The sequence below is a fragment of the Hemiscyllium ocellatum genome, chromosome 44, assembly GCF_020745735.1.
Source record: "Hemiscyllium ocellatum isolate sHemOce1 chromosome 44, sHemOce1.pat.X.cur, whole genome shotgun sequence".
Taxonomy (NCBI): Eukaryota; Metazoa; Chordata; class Chondrichthyes; order Orectolobiformes; family Hemiscylliidae; genus Hemiscyllium; species Hemiscyllium ocellatum.
In genome coordinates this window covers 3,708,962-3,733,015 of record NC_083444.1, presented here as the reverse complement: position 1 = coordinate 3,733,015, position 24,054 = coordinate 3,708,962, and the positions used below count along the sequence as shown (strand labels likewise).

The 24,054-nt window shown below is 41.7% G+C and overlaps 1 protein-coding gene across 1 annotated transcript; it reads left to right on the top strand.

Moving 5' to 3' along the window:
- Positions 1 to 1,735: 1,735 nt before the first annotated feature.
- On the top strand, positions 1,736 to 13,871 carry LOC132835264 (monocarboxylate transporter 13-like). The gene is made up of 4 exons (XM_060854657.1): positions 1,736 to 1,940; positions 5,117 to 5,260; positions 6,128 to 6,916; positions 13,246 to 13,871. Exons 1-4 carry the CDS (start codon positions 1,736 to 1,738, stop codon positions 13,458 to 13,460), a joined length of 1,353 nt encoding a protein of 450 aa, XP_060710640.1. The 3' UTR covers positions 13,461 to 13,871.
- Positions 13,872 to 24,054: the final 10,183 nt, after the last annotated feature.

Below are 24,054 nucleotides of genomic sequence, written 5' to 3'. Positions count from 1 at the left end.
TTACTAAAAACAGATGGTGCGCTGTTTAATCATATTTATGAGAGCTGCTACATTTCTAACATTGCAGTGTTGACAACTCTTCAAAAATAAGTATTTCTTTGAGTTTAAGCCACCTAGAGATGTTCCAAAATTCAAAAGTCATTTGAGCATTCAAGTCTTATTCACAAAAACATAGAAAAACTGCAAAGTACCCTCACTTCTGTACAAAACAAAATTGCCAAACAGGATTAAAAACGTAAAATTCAGAGTAGGCCACTTCACATCTAAGAGAGAAAAGAATAGATTAATTCCTCATAGATGTAACAGCGCGTATCTATCAAATCTTCATTCTGGTGCTGGGGGAAGGGGACTCAGGAGAACTGTTTCAAAACTTAAATGAAGAAGTCTGAAGAGCATAGGACAGGGATGTGGCAAAATGAAATATAAAGGAGAAAAACAATTTGCAAAATGTGTATGACTGGACACTAATTGTGTGGATTTTTTAATTCACTTATGCAATGTGGGCATCTCTGATGAGGCCAGCATTTATTGCCCATCCCTAATTGCCCAGATTGCAGTTAAGAATCACCCATATTGCTGTGGGCCTGGAGTCACATGTAGGCCAGACCAGGTAAGAATGGCAGCTTCCTTCCCAAAAGGACATTAATGAACTAGATGGATTTTTCTGACAATAGATTCATTGTCATCATTAAACTCTCAATTCCATATTTTAAAAAAATATTAAATTCAAGTTCCACCATGATGACACTCAAACCTGGGTCCCCAGAACATTACCTGAGTCTCTGGATTAACAGTCCAGCAATAATACCGTTAGGCCAACACCTCCCAGTTATAGGCACAGTTGAAAGCTGAGAGAAAGCATCAAGGGAAAGTTAGCATTTCAATACATAAAAGTGAAGAGAGAGTGTGCTTACAACACTGAAATATCTCCCATCCTAAAATATGAATATGAAGGGTTTAGAGGGATATGGGCCAAGTGCTGGCAAATGGGACTAGATTAGGTTAGAATATTTGGTCGGCATGGATGAGTTGGTCCAAAGGGTCTGTTTCCGTGCTGTGCATCTCTATGACTCTTTGATGCTAACCGAAGCAAACTCACTTTGAGACCCCTCTCTGAGCACCAGGCTCAGCCCCAGATCACCAGATTCACACTTGGAGAGCCTTCACAGAAGGCAGACCTCCGGGCCAGAATTCAACAAGTCCCATAGAACTACAGCTACTATTAACATTCAACCCTGTCTCACAATCCAACTCCGGCATATGGGCAAAAGACATTAGATATAATTGCCCTTCCAGCTCTGGAATGTCATCTGTTGGGAAGGTATTTGGAAATCTGGTGGGGGAATCAAGGTAAAGTTAAATATTGTGCTCAATCAGCATCATCACACACAAACATTTTCCATTTAGGCTAGCATGATCATGCTCAGGTACAGGAACACTGACTGATTTATTTCCCTATCTCCAACCCAGGTCAATTCAGGAATAATTGTTACCACAGCTATTACTAATCATGTAAATATTTGGGATGGGGCCCCACAATCCATTGTCACAACCCATTAGCCTCACATATCAGCACACCAACAATTATCTGGAGATGTTTGTAGCCTGTAACAGGAAAATAGTAAGACGTTTTTACTGGTCAGTATTTCTTGGCCAAGAGACAGGAAAGGGATTGGGCCTCACCACTGATCTGTTCAGTATTGTGTTATCTCCACAGATCTCATTATAGCCTGCAATGGCTGACCCAGTCATCAGTAAGTCTCCAGATGGTGGATGGGGGTGGATGATCGTTTTGGCTGGCTTCTTGAATAACTGCCTTTTGGTCGGTGTCACACGATCCTTTGGAGTCTTCTTCATTCATTTCATCCAATACTTCCAAGAGTCATCTAGTCATGTTTCATGGATCACTTCCATTGCTATGGCAACACAACAGTTTGCAAGTTAGTCCTGTTTCCTCTTTTCTTGCTCTTCAAATTTATGTCCTTTTAAAAGAATATCTCTCCTCAAAGGACATGGTGAGGTCAAATGGCCCAATTACTGTTTTCTGGAGACAAACTCATGAACTGAAGGAAGCTATTTAGCTCCTCAAATGTATTCTGCCATTAAATTAGGTCGTGACTGATGTGTATCTTAAATGTATTTACCCAGCCTAGTTCTTTATGTCTCAATATCTTTACTCAACAAAAATCAATTGTTAATCTCAGTTTTGACATTTTCAATTGACCTCATCAGGTTTTTATGGGCAAATTAGTCTTTATGTGAAGAGATGCTTCTTGACATCATCCCTTAGCAGCCTGACCTTTTTTTTTAAGACTCTACTTACTTATCCAAGACTGTTCCCACCAGTGGAAATGGTTTTTAATCAATCCAATCAAATCTTCCAGTCAACTTACCACAATGGGATCATCCTTAATTTTCGAAAGTCAAGGCAATATTATACCACAATGTCCTCATAATTCGAGATTTGGAGATGCCAGTGATGGACTGGGATGTACAAAGTTAAAATCACACAACGCCAGGTTATAGTCCAACAGGTTTATTTGGAAGCACTAGCTTTCAGAGCATTGCACCTTCATCAGGTGGTTGTGGAGTATAAGATCATAAAACACAGAACTTATAACAAAAATTTACAGTTTGATGTAACTGAAATTATATATTGATAAAGACCTGGATTGTTTGTTAAGTCTCATCTTTTAGAATGACCATGTTGGTTTCAGTTCTTTCATATGTAAATCGCAGAACTTTTTTAAAATTACATTCTCAAGTGAACTTTAACAATTGGTGTCATGCCGGCCCAGATAATGCATTGAAGGTGTGAGGTGCCCTGTGTGAGACTGTCTGTGCCACAATGTTCAAAATGATTCTAATCTAAAAATTGATTTACAGAATCTTACATGGATTTATGCAGTTTTTGAGCAAACTAAAGTGTAAATCTGCAAGTACAAATTCACCCCAAAAATGTATGTGTGTGCGTGCATGTGAGTGTGTGCATGGGGGTGAGGGTTATGAATGTCTGTGAGAGAGTATGTGCATATGTGCGAGTGTGAGTGTAAAGGGGTATAAGTCTATGAGAAGGTGCATGTGTGCGTGTGAGTGTGGGAGTGTATGTGTGAGCGTATGAGAGAAAGCTTGTGTATGAGAGAGGGTCTGCATGTGTGTATAGTGGGGTCGCCTGTAGTATGACATGAACCCAAGGTCCCAGTTAAGGTCATCCCCATGAGTACCGAACGTGGCTATCAGCTTCTGCAAGGCCACATTTCCTGTCCCAAAGTCCACCTTGGAGGACAGTCACCCAAAGGTCTGAGTTCAAATGTCCTGGACCACTGAAGTTTCCTCTGACTGGGAGGGAACACTCCTGTCTGATGATTGTTGTGGGGTGTCCATTCGTCCATTGCTGTAGCCTCTGCTCGGTCTCACCAATGTACCATGCCTAAGGGCATCCTTGCCTGCAGCGTATGAGATAGACAATGTTAGCATGAGTACCTGCCACGTACACACACACACACACACACACACACACAGCCTCTTACAGACTTATACCCTTTTACTCTCATATTCACACACTCTCTCACAGACAGTCATAACCCTCCTCACCCCTCACAAACACACTGACATGCACGTACACACACACAAATCTTTGGGGTGAATTTGTACTTGCAGATTTACATTTCATTTTGCTCAAAAACTGCATGAATCAATGTACGATTCTGTAAATCAATTTTTAGATTAGAATCAGTCTGACCATTGTGGCACAGACAGTCTCACACAGGGCATCTCACACCTTCAATGCATTATCTGGGTCAACATGACACCAATTGTTAAAGTTCACTTGAGAATGTAACTTTAAAAAAGTTCTACAATTTTCGTATGAAAGAACTGAAACCAACATGTTTATTCTAAAAGATGAGAAACTTAACAAACAATCCAGGTCTTTTTCAATATATAATTTCAGTTACATTACACTGTAAATTTTTGTTATAAATTCTGTGTCTTATGATTTATACTCTACAATCACCTGATGAAGGAGCAGCGCTCTGAAGCTAGTGCTTCCAAATAGACCTGTTGGGCTTTAACCTGGTGTTGTGTGATTTTTAACCTCAGAATTCAACCCTTTTAGCCTCAGGTGCTTTAGCCTCAGAATCTGGTGATTCTGCACTGCATCCCCTCTCCAAGAACAAAGCAGTGATGCCCAGAACTGAATGCAGTGCTCCAGAGGAGGGGAGGCAGTGGTGTATGGTAACCAAGAGACCCTGGTCAACATTCTCCATGTCACAATATTCGAGTTGAATTCAATAAAATCTGGAACAAAAAAAGTCTGCAGGTGAGCATGTAAGTATTGTCAATAGTCATAAAACCCATTGATTCACTAGTGTTCCTTAAGGAAGTAAATCTGTTATCCTTATCCCGTTGAGCCTACACATGACTCCAGGTGCACAGAAATGAGGTTGACTTTTGTCAGGCCTCTGAAAGGGCCTAGATAGCTCATCAATTCAAGGGTAATGAGGGATAGAAAACAAATGCTGGTCTTACCAGTGGCACTCGCATACCATGAAAGATTAAAATAAAAACTGTAGCCACAACCAGAGCTGTAACAAAACTTTCAAAACCTTCCTGAATTGAATTCGAACAACCTATTAGCCTTTTTGTTCTTCTTGAGTTCTCTGCCTGAAGAAAGGTCTGACCTACAGCATCACAACATTGACCAGTGTCGGGTCAAGGCAACAGATCCCATAACCAGCCCAGTAGAATCCCATTCTGTTGGCACAAGTCTGATCCACAACAACTTTGCAGCCAAGTGGTGCTGTGGCAGCATACATTTTTAGATTCATGAATAGCCTGGAGCTATTAGTGATGGAACAAACTTCAATTTCCGTTCCAGCATATGACTGAAACTTTGGCCCTCTTACTGCCTGCCACTAGCATTTGTTGGAAGGATATGAGGATTGATGCTTGCATTCTTTGGTCATCAACTACTAGAGTGGGACATGAAACCTGAGCCTCTGGTTTAAAGGCTATCCCACAAGACCTCATATCGATTAGCCTTTTTTTAGTTTTGTATTTGTCTATGAGTTTTTAAAGATATAGACCGAAGTTCCTATTTTGTTTCAATTTACAGGTCCAGTGGGGAGTGTATTTGGGATGCATTACGGAGCTCGCCCTGTGGTGATGGTTGGTGCAATTTTAGCTTTCCTGGGAATGCTTGCAGCCTCATTTGGACAGAGCCTTCTGCACATGTACCTCTCCATTGGAGTTCTGACAGGTCAGCACAATGTGTTTAATGTAGGCTGTTTGTCAGATTTCTTGATCCGAGTTTATTTCTGTTCTCTTAACTCTGCAGTTGCACACAAGTCCTCAGCATTCATAATGGGTTATATTCAAACAAAGAGACATATATGAGAGCTCCAATATGTCTTGTCCATCCTGGGTATGTGATGGTCCACCTCTCTCCAATTATCTCCTCCTTAAAAAAGTGACTCTCTCACCAGGAGATTGATTCCACAGGCTGTGGCTGTCCTCCAATTGTTTTGCTCGAATGGTCATTTTTCACACAGAACTTTGATACTGAATATTGCCTGGCTAACCCACTTGGAAGACCATCACAGCCAAACACAACCCTGTATCCATGAAATGTCCATTCACCATGAATGATACATTTCTTGTACAGTCCCACTACTTTACTAACTCTGATTGGAAAGATTTCTGGAGGTCACATGAATTTTCATCACATGACATCTCATCATAGAATCTCACAGAAGGAGGCTATAAGACCCATTACACTTGTGCTCGGTCTTTGCTAGCTATTGAATTATCCCCAGTCAATCACTCTTTGCCCCAAGCCATTCAATTCATTTCCTCTTATAATTTATATTTTAATCTAATTTATATTTATTTATATCTATATCCAATTCATATTTGAAAGAGTGAGAGAGGAATTTGGAGTAGTTTGAAAAGCAGTGATTTAATCACACTGTGCTTTGGTTTTAAATGCCTGAATGACGAAGGGAAAGACAATGGGAGGTGAGGAGTTCGAGTTTTTAGATCTTGGTGACTTTGGGTGTTAAGCCATGCAATGGCTCCACACTAATTTGGAGAACATGTTTCCATTGTCCCTTGCTTCACTCTCCAGGTTTTGGTTGGGCTTTGGTCTTCACCCCCACAATGGCCATGATCTCCAGATACTTCAAGAGACGTAGAGCCTTGGCAACCGGTTTGGCATTCACTGGAGTGGGAGTTGCCTCCTTCTTTTTCTCTCCACTGTTTCAGCTCCTAATTGATGTGTATGGATGGCGTGGGGCCATTCAGATCCTGTCTGCAATGATGTTGAATCTCTGTGTCTGTGCAGCTCTGCTCAGACCCATCACCATCCAAGAAGACCTTCTAGTTGCTTCAAGGGGACATCCTGCCAATGGAAAGAAGAGCACTGAGTTTTGGAACAAAGTGACCTCTGCCTTTGATTTGACCCTTTTCTTGCACAGAGGCTTTATGGTGTACAGTTTTGCAGTTACTCTGATGACCACAGGATACTTTGTGCCCTACATCCATCTGGTGGCCCATGGAAAGAATCTTGGATTGAGTGATTATAAAGCTGCCTTCCTATTGTCTGTCACTGCCATCGCTGAGACTATTGCACGGCTATTTTCTGGTTGGTTGGCAGATCTCAAGCTGATCCGAAAAATCCACATGTTATTCCTCTGGAGTATTGTCACTGGAATTAGCCTTCTCCTCATTCCTGTTGGGAGCACGTACTATAGTCTAGTGGGGGTCAGTTTTTTTTATGGCTTCTGTTCTGGAGGTCTTGCCCCACTCTTCTTCTCCACGCTCCCAGATATCGTAGGAATTGGACGGATTCTCAATGCAACTGGGCTCTTTCTGATGCTCCTAAGTATTGGCGGACTCCTTGGGCCTCCCTTATCAGGTAATAAAATGTCTTGTTCTGTGTTTCATTCTACTCTTCTTATTTTCATCATCATCTTCACCAGGTATGTTGACTTCTACTGGGATACAATTCTAAAGAGTTTTGTCAAAATCCACTGCCTCATCTAAGTAATCATTCATGGCTCTTAAATACAAGTTATTCACGAGTAAGTCTAAGAAAGAATTGTGGTGAAACTTCTTTACCCAAAGAAAACTGAGAATGTAGGAATCGCACTTCCGGTGATTTTAGAGATGTGGATAAGGGAATGCCTAGATAAACACACAAGGGAGAAAGAATAGAAAGCCATGTTGATAGAATGAGATGAATAGGATGAGAGGGAGCTTGTAGAGCAGAAACACCAAGATACATCAGTTGGGCTGAATGGCCTATTTCTATACAATTCTTAATATGCTGGACTGATCAATCTGCAACCTTCTCAACCAGTGGAGGCATCACAGGTCATGTCCCCATGCGGTATCCACATACAACAAATGGTAATAGTTATCAAAATGGGATGGGAACCTTGACAATTTTCCTTTCCCTGGGAAAAATAACTGAAGGCAACACTGACACCCTCCATTAATCCCTGCCTAAAGTGGGTTAATGTAGAAAATTGGAAAACTTTCTGTATAACTCAGCAACTCTCTCCTAACCAGCTGATCCACAAATGGAGCAGAGCTATTCAAGATTTAATCATCTTTAAAGAATAAATTTTATAAATATTGTCAGGAGCATTGTCATTTACAGACAGCTTGTGGCTGTTCTCATATTTGGCTTATGTCTGGGAGTGTAGTTGTATCATTTGGCTGTTAATGTGGCCTGCTTTTGAAGTCACAATTAAAGGACTCTTCTACTGCAATTTCATGACTTCAAATCCTGAGAACAAACAAAATTGCTTAAGAGCCAATGAAGTACATTTTGAACTGAATTTACGATCATAATTTAGGAAACACAGCACCCAATTTGTGCAGAGCAAGATGCTACAAAAAAAGTGATAAAATGGATAATCTGTCTTTATAGGTCTTGCAGCGCAGTGGGTAGCAGCCCTATCTCTACATCAGAAACTCCAGAATTGAGTGGAATAGTAGAATTCATTGACCATGGGAAGGTGCTTTTGAAACAGGTTAATCATCCCCCAGATAAATCTTTGTAAATAAAACTGAAAGCAGGCAGTAAGAGTGGGTGAGTCTCCTGGTCAGCTATCCTACACAGGCAATGACAAACCACTGCATAACTTTGCCCATAAGTGGATAAAAGAAGTCCATAGCCTGATCCTTATAAATGAGGACAGAAGAAGACAGTCTGCTTTTATTGATTTTAATTGCATGATAAATATAGGCCATAACACTTTGAAAAACATTCCTGTTCTCGAAGTAGCAACAAGCAATCTTATCCACTTGGGGGAAAAGCATACAAGATTCTGAGGGGACGTGACAGGATAGGTGCTGAGAAGAGTATTTCACCTTGTGGGAATGTAGAATTAGGGACACAGTTTCAAAATAGTTTCCCACTCTGGGTAGGAGTGAAGGGGGATTCCTTGTTTAATGGAGTAATTAGTCTTTGAAATTTTCTTCCTCAGTTCTGGTCACCCAGAAGGATATTATTAAGCTGGAGAGGTTCAGAAGAGATTTACTCGGATGTGGTTGGGTATGGAAGGTTTGAGTTATAAAGAAAGTCTGAATAGGCTGGAACCTTTTCACCTGAGCGTAGGAGGTTGAGAGGTGACCTTCTGAAGGTTTATAAATTCATGAAGGGTATAGATGAGGTTAGTGGTAGGTGTCTTTTCTCTGGGCTGGGGGATTTCAAGACTCGGGGACACATTTTTACAGTGAGAGGAGAGAGATTTAAAAACAATATAAGAGGTAACTTTTTTTTACACACAACACCATAGTCCAACAGGTTTATTTGAAATCACAAACCTTTGGAGCACTGCTTGTTAGTCAAGCGGAATAAAAAGAGCACCCAGGCACAATCAGAGAGATCAAAAGATCATACAAATGGTCGGAATGGAATATCAACAGGCTGAAAAGCTCTCTGCAGGTGATCAAGAATGTCTGATGGTGTGAGTAAAGTGTCAACAGCTAATTAATAAGTGAAGGGAATGGTCTATAATCCAATTAATTGAAGTAGAGAGACAATTACAAAAAATTAAAGTAAGGTGTTGCTGGAGACAAGCCAAATGACTGGAATAACATGCCACGTAAAAGAGTTGCATGTTGAGGGTCTAACCAAAGTAACAAGTAATCCAAAACTGTACAAACTAATTAAGGGAGAGAGATCAGACCAAGTTATCGAGGTGATAGTGTCAAAACAGGGCAGTAAGGAAGCTTGTACAGAACAGTATGGTCACATGTCGCACAACATGAACCAAAGATCACGGTTGAGACCGTCTTCATGAGTATGGATCTTGGCTATCGGTTCTGCTTGGTGGCTCACCATTGTTGTGCACCTAAAGGGCACCTTGGAGGACGCTTCATTTGACCAAGGGCAGCGCATCGAAAACTTGTGATTTTAAATAAACCTGTTGGACTATAACATGGTGTTGTGCTACTATCGGCATGAATAGGAACGTTTAGAGGGATAGGCGCCAAATGCATGCAAGTGGGACTAGTTTAGTTTGGGAAACTTGGTCAGCATGTTGGCTGTTTCTGCACTGAATAACTCCATGACACCCCTTCATGGAGGTGTTCCTCCATTGGTAGTCTACAGAAGGACCCAAAAGGAAAGGGCAGGGGGATCCTTCTGCCCCATATCATGTCACACTGTTGTCTCCTTTGGAGATCCATTAGTGGGGGTGTCCCTATCATATAGAAACATTTCGAAAGAGCAACAACAAAAGGTAATTCAATCCATTTCAGACATAACTGACTCATTACCCATTTGAAAATTCTATGAGAGTAGAATACACAGAAATTCAGGTTAAGCTTTGAAATGCTATAAGTTCTCCGTTCATTCCTGGACAATTTGCTAGTTTATCACAGCAGTTCACTTCAGTTCCCTGAAATCAATGTAAAATACAACCTTATTAAAATAGACAAGGTTCAGACATCAATCCCTCTCCTGTCAGGATCTATTACAGCAATATAATCTGATCTTAACTCAGCATCTGTGAACACCACTCAAGTACTTTGGATCAAAACCTTCCTGCAAATGAGGCAGAAATCTATTTAAAGGAAGTGCCGCAAATGAATGATTTCATGACACATACAAACTATAACATTTCAGGTTTCCAAAAAATCTGGTTGGAATGTGGGCAAACAGGAAATAACTTTTGAAATTAGAATGTGATCCCATTGAAAATTATGACAAAAATTAGTACTTATATCAGCAGTAATTCAACTTTAAAAGAAGTTCTGCCAAGTGCATAAATGAGTAATTTGTATGGTGCAATGCCAGATATGTAGCCATTATATCACAACAAGCAGGCTGTATGAGTGTATGACAAAAGGTTTCACCAGCGTGGTCACTTTTCTTTTAGCAATATTCAACTTCTCTACTACCAAACGCTCATTAAATCTTCACTTAGAGCTAAATTTTCCAATTGGGATCAGCAGCAGGAACCATGCTGCAGTGGAACCCAGTTTCCTGGTTGAGGTATTGGCCACTCAGGGCCAGGGCTTCTTCATCCCATGCATAAATGAACTCTACCCCACCTTGGGGTCTCTTTGTCACATGACTGAATATAAAGTGAGGTCTGCAGATGCTGGAGATCAGAGCTGAAAATGTGTTGCTGGTTAAAGCGCAGCAGGTCAGGCAGCATCCAAGGAACAGGAAATTCGACGTTTCGGGCCAGAGCCCTTCATCAGGAATGAGGAAAGTGTGTCCAGCAGGCTAAGATAAAAGGTAGGGAGGAGGGACTTGGGGGAGGGGCGATGGAGATGTGATAGGTGGAAGGAGGTCAAGGTGAGGGTGATAGGCCGGAGTGGGGTGGGGGCGGAGAGGTCAGGAAGAAAATTGCAGGTTAGGAGGGCAGTGCTGAGTTCGAGGGAATCGACTGAGACAAGGTGGGGGGAGGGGAAATGGGGAAACTGGAGAAATCTAAGTTCATCCCTTGTGGTTGGAGGGTTCCCAGGCGGAAGATGAGGCGCTCTTCCTCCAACCATCGTGTTGTTATGTTCTGGCGATGGAGGAGTCCAAGGACCTGCATGTCCTTGGTGGAGTGGGAGCGAGAGTTAAAGTGTTGAGCCACGGGGTGGTTGGGTTGGTTGGTCCGGGCATCCCAGAGGTGTTCCCTGAAGCGTTCCGCAAGTAGGCGGCCCGTCTCCCCAATATAAAGGAGGCCACATCGGGTGCAGCGGATGCAATAGATGATGTGTGTGGAGGTGCAGGTGAATTTGTGGCGGATATGGAAGGATCCCTTGGGGCCTTGGAGAGAGGTAAGGGAGGAGGTGTGGGCGCAAGTTTTGCACTTCCTGCGGTTGCAGGGGAAGGTGCTGGGAGTGGAGGTTGGGTTGGTGGGGGGTGTGGACCTGACGAGGGAGTCACGAAGGGAGTGGTCTTTTCAAAACGCTGATAGGGGAGGGGAGGGAAATATATCCCTGGTGGTGGGGTCCATTTGGAGGTGGCGGAAATGACGGCGGATGATACGCTGTATACGGAGGTTGGTGGGGTGGTAGGTGAGAACCAGTGGGGTTCTGTCCTGGTGGCGGTTGGAGGGGCGGGGCTCAAGGGTGGAGGAGCGGGAAGTGGAGGAGATACGGTGGAGGGCATCATCGATCACGTCTGGGGGGAATCTGCGGTCTTTGAAGAAGGAGGCCATCTGGGCTGTACAGTATTGGAACTGGTCCTCCTGGGAGCAGATGCGGCGGAGACGAAGGAATTGGGAATATGGGATGGCATTTTTACAGGGGCAGGGTGGGAGGAGGTGTAGTCTAGGTAGCTGTGGGAGTCAGTCGGTTTATAGTAGATGTCTGTGTTGATTCGTTCGCCCGAGATAGAAATGGAGAGGTCTAGGAAGGGGAGGGAGGAGTCTGAGACAGTCCAGGTGAATTTGAATTTTTGAACAACGTGAAATTGTGAAAAGTGCTGAAGATTTCTGTTTCTAATTTGTTTTGAGTTTTTGAATTTGAACTATCCAGTTACAAATGTGAAATAAATATTATAAACAGAAAAATGAGATGGATAAAACATATTTTAAGAATGCTTTATAGGTACATTTTTTTCTAATACAATGCTGACTATCTCCATATAGTTGGTTGCAACTGATATCTCTGTGGAGCTCTGACAGAAATATATATTACAATAATATTTTTCAGAGGTTTACTGATTGGTGGTGGTTGTTGCTGTCTGGAGATAGAGTCTTATTATTTTATTAAACAATGCACAGTTTACAAAACAATTAACATTAAACAGCTGTATACAGAAAAACGTCAATTTTACAAGGGAGAGGAATGGCAAAGCCAAACCCCAAACCTTACCCTTCAACAAGTTTTCAGGGAAATGAGGACATACCTCAAATTTCAGTTTCAATCATTATAAAACAGTAACAATGACATTTGTACATAAGACAGTCCAATTACATAAAAAACAGTACATTCAATACAGACCCCCAGCAACCCAGCAAGTCACCCGTCCCTCCCACCTTCCGGCCACATTAGGCAGCCTGCCCCTACTTGAGATAGAGTCTTATTAGTTCTGTCAATTACCACTTGCTGATGTATTTAAATTCCCTCATTATAAAGCAAACACAACTATAAGTGGGATTGGACTGAATCAATATAAAATCAGGTAGGTCTTGTGGCACATGTGTTAGTAGTCAATCTTTAGGGGTTGAAGGTTGGTTAGCTCAGCTGGCTGCTCTGGTCAGATTGGTGCCAGCACGGGATTCGATCCTTGATTCAGCAGGAACATAGTCGGGTTCCAGCCTCCCTGATGGAAGTTGTGGTATTGATATTTGGTTCATGTCTTCAGGCTGAGATCTGAAGAAACAAAAATAATTCATCACAGTTGGTCCATTGTCTCTGCATCTTTGAGTTACGCAATTAATCTCACACCCTTTGGTATTTGCTCAGAGCTCTATTAATGTTGCCCTCACAATAATTGTTGATTTCTCCTTTGAATGTTGCTATTGAATCTGCTTCCTCCACCCTTGCAGGCAGAGAATTCGAGGATGTGAACTGCTGCGTGAACAATTCTTATTAACTGCATAACTTCCTTGTTTTTTTTGTACATTTCACCTGTACTCTTCAAGCCAAGCATGAAGAACATCATTTAATAGGTGTGGCTCTGAGTCATCAAAACCAGGAATGAGTGGGTTGAACCTGCAACTGCAATAAAGATTAAACATTGAGTTTAGTGACTTGTGATTCTAATTTATCTCTCCCACTTAGGGTTTCTGGAGGATCTCACAGGAAGTTACACCACATCCTTCATGACTGCAGGTGGCTTCATCCTAGCAGGATCACTCGTCCTGTTCTTCCTTCCGAGCTTTCTCATCTGCACAGTGGTCCTTTCTGAACAACAGAGTTGTGATCAAGCCAGGGCTGGGGATGGCAGGGACCATTCTGCACAGGCTGATGTGACAAACTATTGCTTGGAGGAATAACAGGAACTATTTATTGGAATGCAGCTGACTGTGTGCATCCTAACAATGCAGTGTTGTAAGGTTCTTTCCATGGCCAAGCTCTCTTGTTTAAACCAAGGCATCACAGCTGGACATCACCAAACGTGGCACATGCAAAGGGAAGATTCATTCAGTTAAGGAGTGACATACCCCAAGTTAGTAATGTGAATCATTTGAGTGAGCACATTCTAATCTGTAACAGATGTAGTTGCAATTACTCCTGCAGACAAATAGCTGGACAATTCAGCAAGGAAAATAATGCAAATTCAGAGTAGGAAAAGGGCATTTGGCCCATCACTTTATTCAGACTCTGACTATTACAATCACATCTCTGATTTTGTCAAAGCAAAAAAAAAAGTGCCTTTCAAAACATCAGCATATCCCAGTGCACTTTACAGCCAAAATCTCATCATAGTTGTCGTATAGAAAATACAGCATCCAATCTGCACACAGCAAGATCCCACAAACAACAAAATGGCAGTGATCTGATAATCTGTTTTTTGCACTGTACTTGAGGAATAAATTTCTCCATGTTGTTCATTTCTATCTAATTATCGTCAATTGAGAGATGTGCAGGTCAGTAAAGGATGATCAGGCCTAGGACTCTTGCCTCTAGGCAAGACTCAAGGTCTTTAAGATTATGAAGACATTTGATAAAGTGCCATATCAAATCTCTTCATTTTTATTTTGGAAAATAAAACCTCATGGTGTAGCCAAAACATTTTGTAATAGATAGAAAATTAGCAGGGTAACAGGAAGCAGAGAGGAGACAGAAAAGGGTTTTTTTTTCCTGTCAGCAAGATGTAATGAATTGTGTGCCACAGGGATCAGTGCTGGGATCTCAACTTTTTAATAAAGCACATACGTGACTTGGGTGGAGCAACGGAAGGTATGGTTGCAAAGTTTGCTAATGACACAAAGATTAGTAGGAAAGTAAATTGTAAAGAGGACATAAAAAGGTTGCTAAAGTCTTTACGTAGGTTAAACCAGTGGGCAAACATCTGGCAAATGGAGTATAAGATGGGAAAATGTGTAATTATCCATTTTGATAGAAAGAATTTTTTTAAAATCAAATTACCTAAATGGTGAGAGGTTGCAAGCTCTGAGATGCAGATGGTTCTGGGTTCCTAGTGCACTAATCACAAAAGGTCAATGCAGGTCCAAGTAATTAGGAAGACTAATAGATTATCAGTTATTGTGTGGGGAATTAAATGCAAAAGGAGGGAGGGTATACTTCAGTAATGCAGGGAACTGGTGAGACCACATTTGGAAGACTGTGTGCAGTATTCTTCATGTAAATACATTGGAAGCAATTCAAAGGTTTATCAGATTAATAATTGAAATGGGCAGAATAGCTTGTAAGAAGAGTAAGAAGAGACATGATCATAACTTATAAGGTCCTGAGAGGTCTCAACAGGCAGATAAGGGGATGTTTCCTGTTATGAAAATATTTAGAACGAGAGGCCACTGTTTAAAAATAAGAGGTTGCCCATTAAACAGATGAGTTTTTTTATCATGATAGATTGAGAGTCTTCAAAATTTCTCTTCCTGAAAAGGTAGGAGAAGCTAAGATGTTGATATTTTTAAAGGCAGAAGTAGATTGATTCTGAGTGAACAAAGAGTGAAAAGTTATTGGATAAGCAAGAATATAGATTTGAGGTTTCAATCAGATGATCTTATTAAATGGAACAGGATTGAGGGGCCACATAATCTACTCCAGCTCCTAGTTCATGGTCTTGTGTGAAGGGATTTGCAAAGTTGTTGATAAAATGTTTACAGTTCAAGTGAAACTAATTGATACAGGACTGTTGCTAAATAAATCACATGGGGGATACATGAGAAATTTATTTTACCAAGGAGTGGTGAGAATAGGGAATCGTTGAGGAGAATAGATGCGACTGCATTTGAAGGAGGGGAGTTAGAAGGAAATACATAAGAAAGCCACTAATACAACACACTACAGGCAGGCTCAATTGAGACCAAGTGCTGTCCTCAAAAGGAGTCACTAGTTTGACTAGCTAGCAGTTCCATCACTCCTGGTGCAGGCTGTTGGCAGGAGAGCAGTAAGGACCTAAAGAGGATCCCAGATGCCCTGAAAACAGAAATCCTGTAGCTATTGAGTGAGGACGGATCTATATCTGGTGCAGTGCCACAAGGATCGATGCTTAGTCCACTACTTTTCATCATTTATATAAATGATTTGGATATGAGCATAAGAGGTATAGTTAGTAAGTTTGCAGATGACACCAAAATTGGAGATATAGTGCACAGCGAAGAAGTTTGCCTCAGATTACAATGGGATCTGGACCAGATGGGCCAATGGGCTGAGAAGTGGCAGATGGAGTTTAAATTAGATAAATGCGAGGCGCTGCATTTTGGGAAAGCAAATCCTAGCAGGACTTATACACTTAATGGTAAGGTTCTAGGGAGTGTTGCTGAACAAAGAGATCTTGGAGTGCAGGTTCATAGTTCCTTGAAAGTGGAGTGCCATGTAGACAGTATAGTGAAAGCAGCGTTTGGTATGCTTTCCTTTATCGTTCAGAGTATCGAGTACAGGAGTTGGGAGGTCATGTGGCTGTACAGGACTTTGGTTAGGCCACTTTGGGAATATTGCGTGCAATTTTGATCTCATTTCTACTGGAAGGATGTTGTGAAAGTTGAAAAGGTTCAGAAAAGATTTACAAGAATGTTGCCAAGGTTGGAGGATTTGAGCTGTAGGGAGAGGATGAATAGGCTGATGCTGTTATCCCTGGAGCGTTTGAGGTTGAGGGGTTTATAAATCATGAGGGGCATGGATAGGGTAAATAGATGAAGTCTCTTCCCTTGGGTAGGGGAGTCATAGGTTTAGGGTGAGAGGGGAAAAATATAAGAGAGACCTAAAGGGCAACGTTTTCATGCAAAGGGTGGTACGTGTATGGAATGAGCTGCCAGAGGAAGTGTTGGAGGTTGGTACAATTACAACTTTTAAAAGGCATTTGGATAGGTATATGAATAGGAAGGGTTTGGAGGGATATGGGCCAGGTGCTGGCAGGTGGGACTAGATTGGGTTGGGATATCTGGTCGGCATGGATGAGTTGGACCGAAGGGGCTGTTTCTATGCTGTCCGTCTCTATGACTCAATGAGTGGGGTGGTGTTCTTTAAGACAGACATTACAGAAGGTGGTGTGGGGTGACAGCCTCAGTTAGGGGTGCTGGCTCTAATGCATTCAAGGCAAGCCCCAAATGAAATGACCCTCCTTCTTTCCTGTTTTTTTTCTCATTCAGGCTTGGCTATTTCCATCGAACTGCTGATGCCATTTATATTTTAACTCAGTCAGCATATTATTCAGATCAATTGACTTGTAAGATATAACATTTTTAGTGTCATTGTGACACTAAGGAGTATTTTTGGAAACCGTTGCAAGCATTGAAAGCAACAGTTTTATTTGAGAAATATTTTATTGCGGCTTCATCTTGCCACGAGGCCAAAGAAAGCAAGATCAGATAACGTTGCATCTCATTCTGTGATGATGTATGAAATCTTCATTGGCGTACCACATAGTCAGGCTTACTGTTAATTGTTTGCTTAAATAGGTCAGGTGGTAGTCAATAGATTGAGCATGGCTTTGGTGTTTGTGGAGTATTAATAGCAGCATGGATTATATGGGCTAAATGACTTACTTTCTGTGTTGTAGACTGACTCAATGTTATCATTGTGCTGTTAATCAACTTATTGCACTAAGATGTTAAACCAAAGGTCTTGATGAAAGATCCCTCACACTACAGAGGAGTAGGCAAGTTGATTAGTTTCCCTCCAGTATGGAAACAGGCCCTTTGGCCCAACAAGTCCACACCGACTCTCCAAAGAGTAACCCACCCAGACCCATTTCCCTCTGACAAATGCACCTAGCACTATGGGCAATTTAGAATGGCCAACTCACCTGGCCTGCACATCTTTGGACTGTGTGAGGAAACCGGGAGAATATGCAAACTCCACACAGACTCCACAAGGCTGGAATCGAACCTGGGTCCCTGGTGCTGAGGCAGCAGTGCTAACCACTGAGCCACTGTGCCACCACCTAGTTCTCCCTTGTGTCCTGGATCAATATTTTCCTCTCAACCAACATCTAAAAACAGACAATCTGGCCAGTATCCCTGTTTGTCAGAATCTTTTAACACTGATTCCAATATGCTAAGAAAGCATTTACCTGTAGATGGAACCATGGAGCTTCCATTAATGTATAAAAACGTTAAAGGAGTTACAGGTTGAAATGTTCAATCTAGGTTTAACTGCAGAAGGCTTTTTAGATTTTTGATTAGTTTAAGCAGTGGGAGAGGGGTCTCCAAACCCCCTGACCCTCAGCTTGCTTATGATTTTGGAAATCAAACAGCCCTTATTTTCTCTCCACCCACCAAATACTCTGGATACAATCATCAATTTGTTTATGATGCCATACAAAGAGGTTATTCGGTCTGCTTTCCTGTGCCAGAGTCTTTGAGATTCCCTTAAACCCATGTCTTTTGGTTATTGATCCAAACACCAGTGGAAACCATTTCCCCTTATTTACTTTATTGAGACCAATCATAATTTTGAACACCTTGATTAAATCTACTCTTGATTTCAGGTAGACTGAGAATGAGAAAGGACAAGCTTGCCTTGACATACCCAAAAGAAATGACCTGCCACTAATGACTGGGAGCTGTCTAGTTAGACAAATGTCTGGTGATGATCTCTCACTCAATCTCCTGCCTCCAATACCCACCCACTCTTACATTATCATCATTGATAACTCAGCACATTCATCACAAACATTATCAGAAAACAAATAATTTAATTTGCTGATTGATTGAATTATTTTTGACCATTACTGAAAGTCCTTACTCTACCTCTACACCCAACTTTTCTGACTTTTTTTTTAAACTAATACACATAATCAAAAAATTGTTTTGTTTGATGTCGTCCATGCTATACATCTCTATGACCCTAGTCCTGCAAACTAATTTTCAATTTCTGGGGTGTCCGGGGTGGCAACTAATTTCCCTCAGCGATTCAAGTTACAATCATAGAGGGAGCAGAGTTCTCCATTTGCAACAGGAAGGCTGTCTTGGGATAATGTTGTGGGATCCTCAATCTGTGTCTAATCCCTGTCCTGTGAGTATTTGATGGGGAGACTGTGGAAGTAGCTTTACTCTAGGAATGCTCAATACAATAGTAGAGAGACCTTTTTTTCGCTTAAGAGGGTGAAGAGAGTGAAAAGGGTAGTGTGCTCTACTCTACTTCTAAGCCCATGTTGTACTTGTCCTGGGAATGTTTGATGGGGAGTGTCAAGGAAGCTTTGCATTCAGTTTAAAAAGAGTAGAGAGAGCTTTACTCTGTATCTAACCCCACCCTGTCCCTGTCCTGGGATTGTTTGATGGGTACAATGTTGAGGGAACGTTACTTTGCGTTTAACCTTTCTTTAACCCTGTGCTGCACTGACCCTCGGAATGAAGCATGCTGGTTTTAGGTAATGCCTCTGACAACTCTTATTATGAAGAGCTGAGGAATTTTCTTGAATTTAGAAACAGCTTTATTGTTCACTGAATAAAGTAGAAAGCAACCTTATCATTTTAAAAAGAAGCACCCTTGCACTTTCTAATCAGCAACGTTTTATCACTTAAAAAACAAACCCTATAAATAGTCTGTGTAAGTATAAGAGAATTGATATGGCAAACACTACTAACCATGTGTCAATGTCACTCAGTTGGGTAGTATTCTGATGTTGATGTCAAAGGTTCTGGGATCGGTGCTCCTACTGTAGCATTTGACCATAACTGATACTGAGGGAATGCTGCATTATCAGAAGTGACCTTATACAATGAGACATAAAATCAGATCCTTGCCTGTTCAGTCATGTATATGAGCAAGTTCCCACAGCACTTGTGGGAGTATAGTAGTACACAAAGATGCTTTGTAAAATCAAGTGTTTGTTTTGGCAGTCAATCAATACAAGGCCTATTACTGATACCCTATTTTCCTTTTAGCCACATCCACCTACTTCTTCACTCAATCATACCTTGTACAATGCCCTCCATCATATCATGAGGCCACTTTTTATTTCTGCATTCAAAGGTGCTTATGCACCCAATGAGATTCAGTTTGCGTATGGCACCCATAACCCACAGCTCTCCAACACTTCTCTGTCAAATCTATATTCCAATGGCGTCAATGCCTGAAGAACCCATTGTAGGATTGGGCAAAATTCTAAATCAGCTTGAAAAGATTCCTCACCATCTGAAATGACTGGATTTCCACCAGAATTTTGGAGGTTTTTTTTTCCGAAGTTAAACTTAAAGAAAACTCCAGCAGCTGAGCTATGCTGGAATATACAGTCACAGGGACAGTTTGTCTGGAAGCTGGGGAAACCTATTCACACCTCAGCCCTACAAGAGCGATGAACTAACCTTTATGACAAAACTGAATTCAGACAACATGGAGGCTGCACAGATTCCAAGACCTCCAACTTCACCAGATATTCAATCACTTAAACAGAGGATATTCCATACAATCAGAAAGCCCATACACCCCGGATGGAAAACATATTTGCACCTACTCTAATAATAAGGAAGACATTCATCTCAAAAGAAACAACAAAGAGACTATTGTAAGAACAACAGATTTGAACTCACTATAATTACAAGCCCTCATCTCGGCACAGGTAATTATGCCCATAGCTTTCGCAGAAGAAGGATCCCAGATAGCTGCCACCCTGAAAGCTATCCTGTAGCTACTGGCAGGAGAGAGAGATCCAAGAGAGTTTTTTTTCAAACATCAGGTTCCTGCAGAAACAGTTTCCCCACAGGCTTCCAGCCCCAACAAGCAGCTTTGGAATCTACAACCACAGAAGCCGAACTGAGAAGCTAGATCAGGAGACCAAAACCAACAGCATTCATCGCAACAGGACATGAGAGGGGGATACCAACCAAACACGATCCGAAGAAGAGCTTTCAGATACATGCCTGTTCCAAGCTAAGAGAACCAACGGCAAGAACATAGAACATTACAGCGCAGGACAGGCCCTTCGGCCCTCAATGTTGCACTGATCTGTGAAACCAAATTGAAGCCCATCTAACCTACACTATTCCATTCTCGTCCAAATGCCTATCAATGATCAATTAAATGCCCCTAAAGTTGGCAAGTCTTTAACTGTGCAAGGCAGTGCGTTCCACGCCCCTACTACTCTGAGTAAAGAAACCTCCTCTGACATCTGTCCTATATCTATCAATTTGAAGCTATGTCCCCTTGTGTTAGCCATCACCATCCTAGGAAAAAGGCCACCCAATCTAACCGTCTGATTATATATCTCAATTAAGTCAACTCTCAATCTTCTCTCTAACGAAAACAGCCTCAAGTCTCTCAACCTTTCCTCATAAGACCTTCCCTCCATACCAGGCAACATCCTAGTAAATCTCCTCTGAACCCTTTCCAAATCTTCCACATTCTTCCTATAATGCGGTGACCAGAACTGTACACAATACTCTAAGTGTGGCCGCACCAGAGTTTTGTACAACTGCAGCATGACCTCATGGTTTTCGAAACTGAATCCTTCTACTGATGAAAGCTAACACACCATATGCCTTCTTAACAGCCCTCTGCTCATCTACACTATCAAAAATCTTACCATTAGCCCAGTACTCTGCATTCCTATACTCCAACCAAAGTGAATCACCTCACACATTTCTGCATTAAACTCCATTGCCACCTCTCAGCCCAGCTCTGCAGCTTATTTATGTCCCTCTGTAACCTACAACATCCTTCAGCACTATCCCCAACTGTACTGACCTTAGTGTCGTCGCAAATTTACTCATTCTTTTACGCCTTCATCCAGGTAATTTATAAAAATGACAAACATCAGTGGACCCAAAACAGATCCTTGTGGTATTCCACTAGTAACTGAACTCCAGAATGAACATTTCCCATCAATCACCACCTTCTGTCTTCTTTCAGCTCGCCAATTTCTGACCCAAGAACCTCAGCAACTGGACACACTTTAAAACTGTGTTTTCCCCAGTGATGAGCTGAAACTCCAGAGACCTCAAAAGTTTCCAGCCTACCTAGCAAGTAGGGGAAGGCAGGTGGTGACAGGGCAGGGACCCCAAGGGTAGGAAGCCTGAGGAAAATATCTGTGATTAAAACTGCTGTTTAGCTTCGAATACTGTTCTAACCTGTTTAATTTGATAGTGTATCTAATTACCGTTTATGTATAATTGTGGCATTTTAACTTTTCTATCACATTTGCCTTTTTATTTCTTGAATTATACTTACCTTTTTGTATTTAAATAAACACAGATTTTTTTGCCATGAAACATCCGTCTACCGTCTTCTTCATTTCATGTTCCCAAAATATGTCAGAACCAGGGATCTGGGGGTGATTCAAACCATCTAAAAATCAGCAAATTTCTGACCGCAAACCAGAAACCCTACACCATTCCTAAGTGGGAGTTGAAAGCCAATGGGATGTATCTTCAGTTCTGCCACATGCAACTGGCCAACCTGAAGAGCTAGCTGATGACTTATCGTGGTGTCCAACACTTTTAGGAAAAGAATGGCATTTTAGTTTCTCTCTGCTTCCAAGAAGTCTTTTCATATACAGATTACTGGGAAGTGCCTTCAAAGAAGATTTCATATTGCAAGAAATTTTGCACAATGCTTCAGAGCTCTTGGAATACCTTGTTATTTCTATTTTGCAAGAATTACTAACATTGAGCCATTGCGTGAATTGTTCAGTCAGGAGACATTCACTATTATGGGCAATCGTCCAATGTAAATCAAAACTACTGGCAACAATTGGACAGAGACGATTAAAATTTACACAAAATGTCAAGCATGATTAAAGTCTGGTTGAAGATTTGTAGCTCGGGTGTCTGTTGTTGTGGTTCTGTTCGCCGAGCTGGAAGTTTTTGCAGCAAAAACTTCCAGCTCGGCGAACAGAACTGTCAAGCATGATTTTGGTCAAGCTTCCTCAATCCTATCCTTTCACAAAAACGCTGTTTGGCAACATCTTACATTTTGTTATGGACCAGGCTGGACCCCCTCAAAACATTTTAACAAGGTAGCCCAGAACTTAACTTTTTTAGTTGTTTTAAGCAGATGTAAGGCGAATATTCCAGGAGTGATGCAATTGGTCAAACAACACAGTTTCAAACAAAACTGAATTTATTTGCACACAATGAAAAGAAAACCAAATTTAGAATACCATAACTATTTGAAAACCCAACTGACACATAAACGCAACTTAAAGAACGGTTCTGATTTCCTGCAACATCGCATAAACACGCCCCTTGGCAAACAGCTAAATTAGTGGGCGGCACGGTGGCACAGTGGTTAGCACTGCTGTCTCACACCGCCTGAGACCCGGGTCCAATTCCCGACTCAGGCGACTGACTGTGTGGAGTTTGCACGTTCTCCCTGTGTCTGCGTGGGTTTCCTCCGGGTGCTCCGGTTTCCTCCCACAGTCCAAAGATGTGCGGGTCAGGTGAATTGGCCATGCTAAATTGCCCGTAGTGTTAGGTAAAGGGTAAATGTATGGGTGGGTCGTGCTTCGGCGGGTCGGTGTGGACTTGTTGGGCCGAAGGGCCTGTTTCCACACTGTAAGTAATCTAATCTAATCACAGATTCTTACAGGAGAGAGATGTCAGAGAGAGAGAGGATCAACATGGAGCTGTTTCTTTGGGTGCCCAGCTAAAACTAAATCAGAATTAGAAAAAAGCCTGAACTGGCAAAACTGGCCACTCCCCTTTCATTGTACGAGTGGTTTGAATAAAAACCTGAGACAGCATCTGTTAGCCGTTATTAAAATAGCCAGTTCAGACATTTTGGCACCTCTGCCTTTACGACCTCTCTCAGGAAAAAAACAAAGGCAGAATAACCTTGTTAAAGTAGCAGCATCGACACAATTTATACAGTAACTTTAATGTAGCAAAGCATCCAAATTTGCTTCACAAGGGTGGTAATCAAACAGCAAGATGATGACCTATACACAGGGCTTACATTTTAGGACCAAAAACTTGCTCAAAGAAAAGATTTTATTTTTTTTTAAAAAGGAGGAACAGCAGAGAGGTTTCAGGAAGCAATTCCAGAACTTAGTTCCTAAATGCCTAAAGGAATGGTGGAGCAATTAAACCAGGAATTAGCAGGAGGTCAGAAATTAAGGAGTGCAGATTCCTCAAGGAGTTGTACACCGAAAGGAGGATAGAGGTAGGCATGGGATTTGAACACGGATATTCTCTGAAGTTCAGAGTCCATGGACAATCTCCATTCCGGTACTCCAATCCATTTTAGGCTAAACAGAACAGGAGAGAAGCTGATCCTGCATTGATTGGAGGTGTGTACCAGAACTTTCTTGTGGCCAATGCTACCAGGGGCCCTTTTGTGGCACACTGGTAGTGTGCCTGCGCTGGACCAGGAGGCCACCAGCTCCATGGAAGTGTAATAAATCTCTGAACAGGTTGATTAGAAAAATAGATTTTTTAAAAAATCAGCGCACCGTCTGGAGTTGAGCAAAAAAAATTAACTGGAAATCTAGAGCAGAAACTCAAGTTTCGGTTTTGATGGGAT

Bases quoted from the DNA above. Each gene is read 5' to 3' on its own strand.
- LOC132835264 (XM_060854657.1), top strand. From the start codon at position 1,736: ATGGCTGACCCAGTCATCAGTAAGTCTCCAGATGGTGGATGGGGGTGG. The intron at 5,261-6,127 runs GTCAGCACAATG...TTCACTCTCCAG, and splicing joins CTCCATTGGAGTTCTGACAG to GTTTTGGTTGGGCTTTGGTC. The intron at 6,917-13,245 runs GTAATAAAATGT...TCTCCCACTTAG, and splicing joins CCTTGGGCCTCCCTTATCAG to GGTTTCTGGAGGATCTCACA.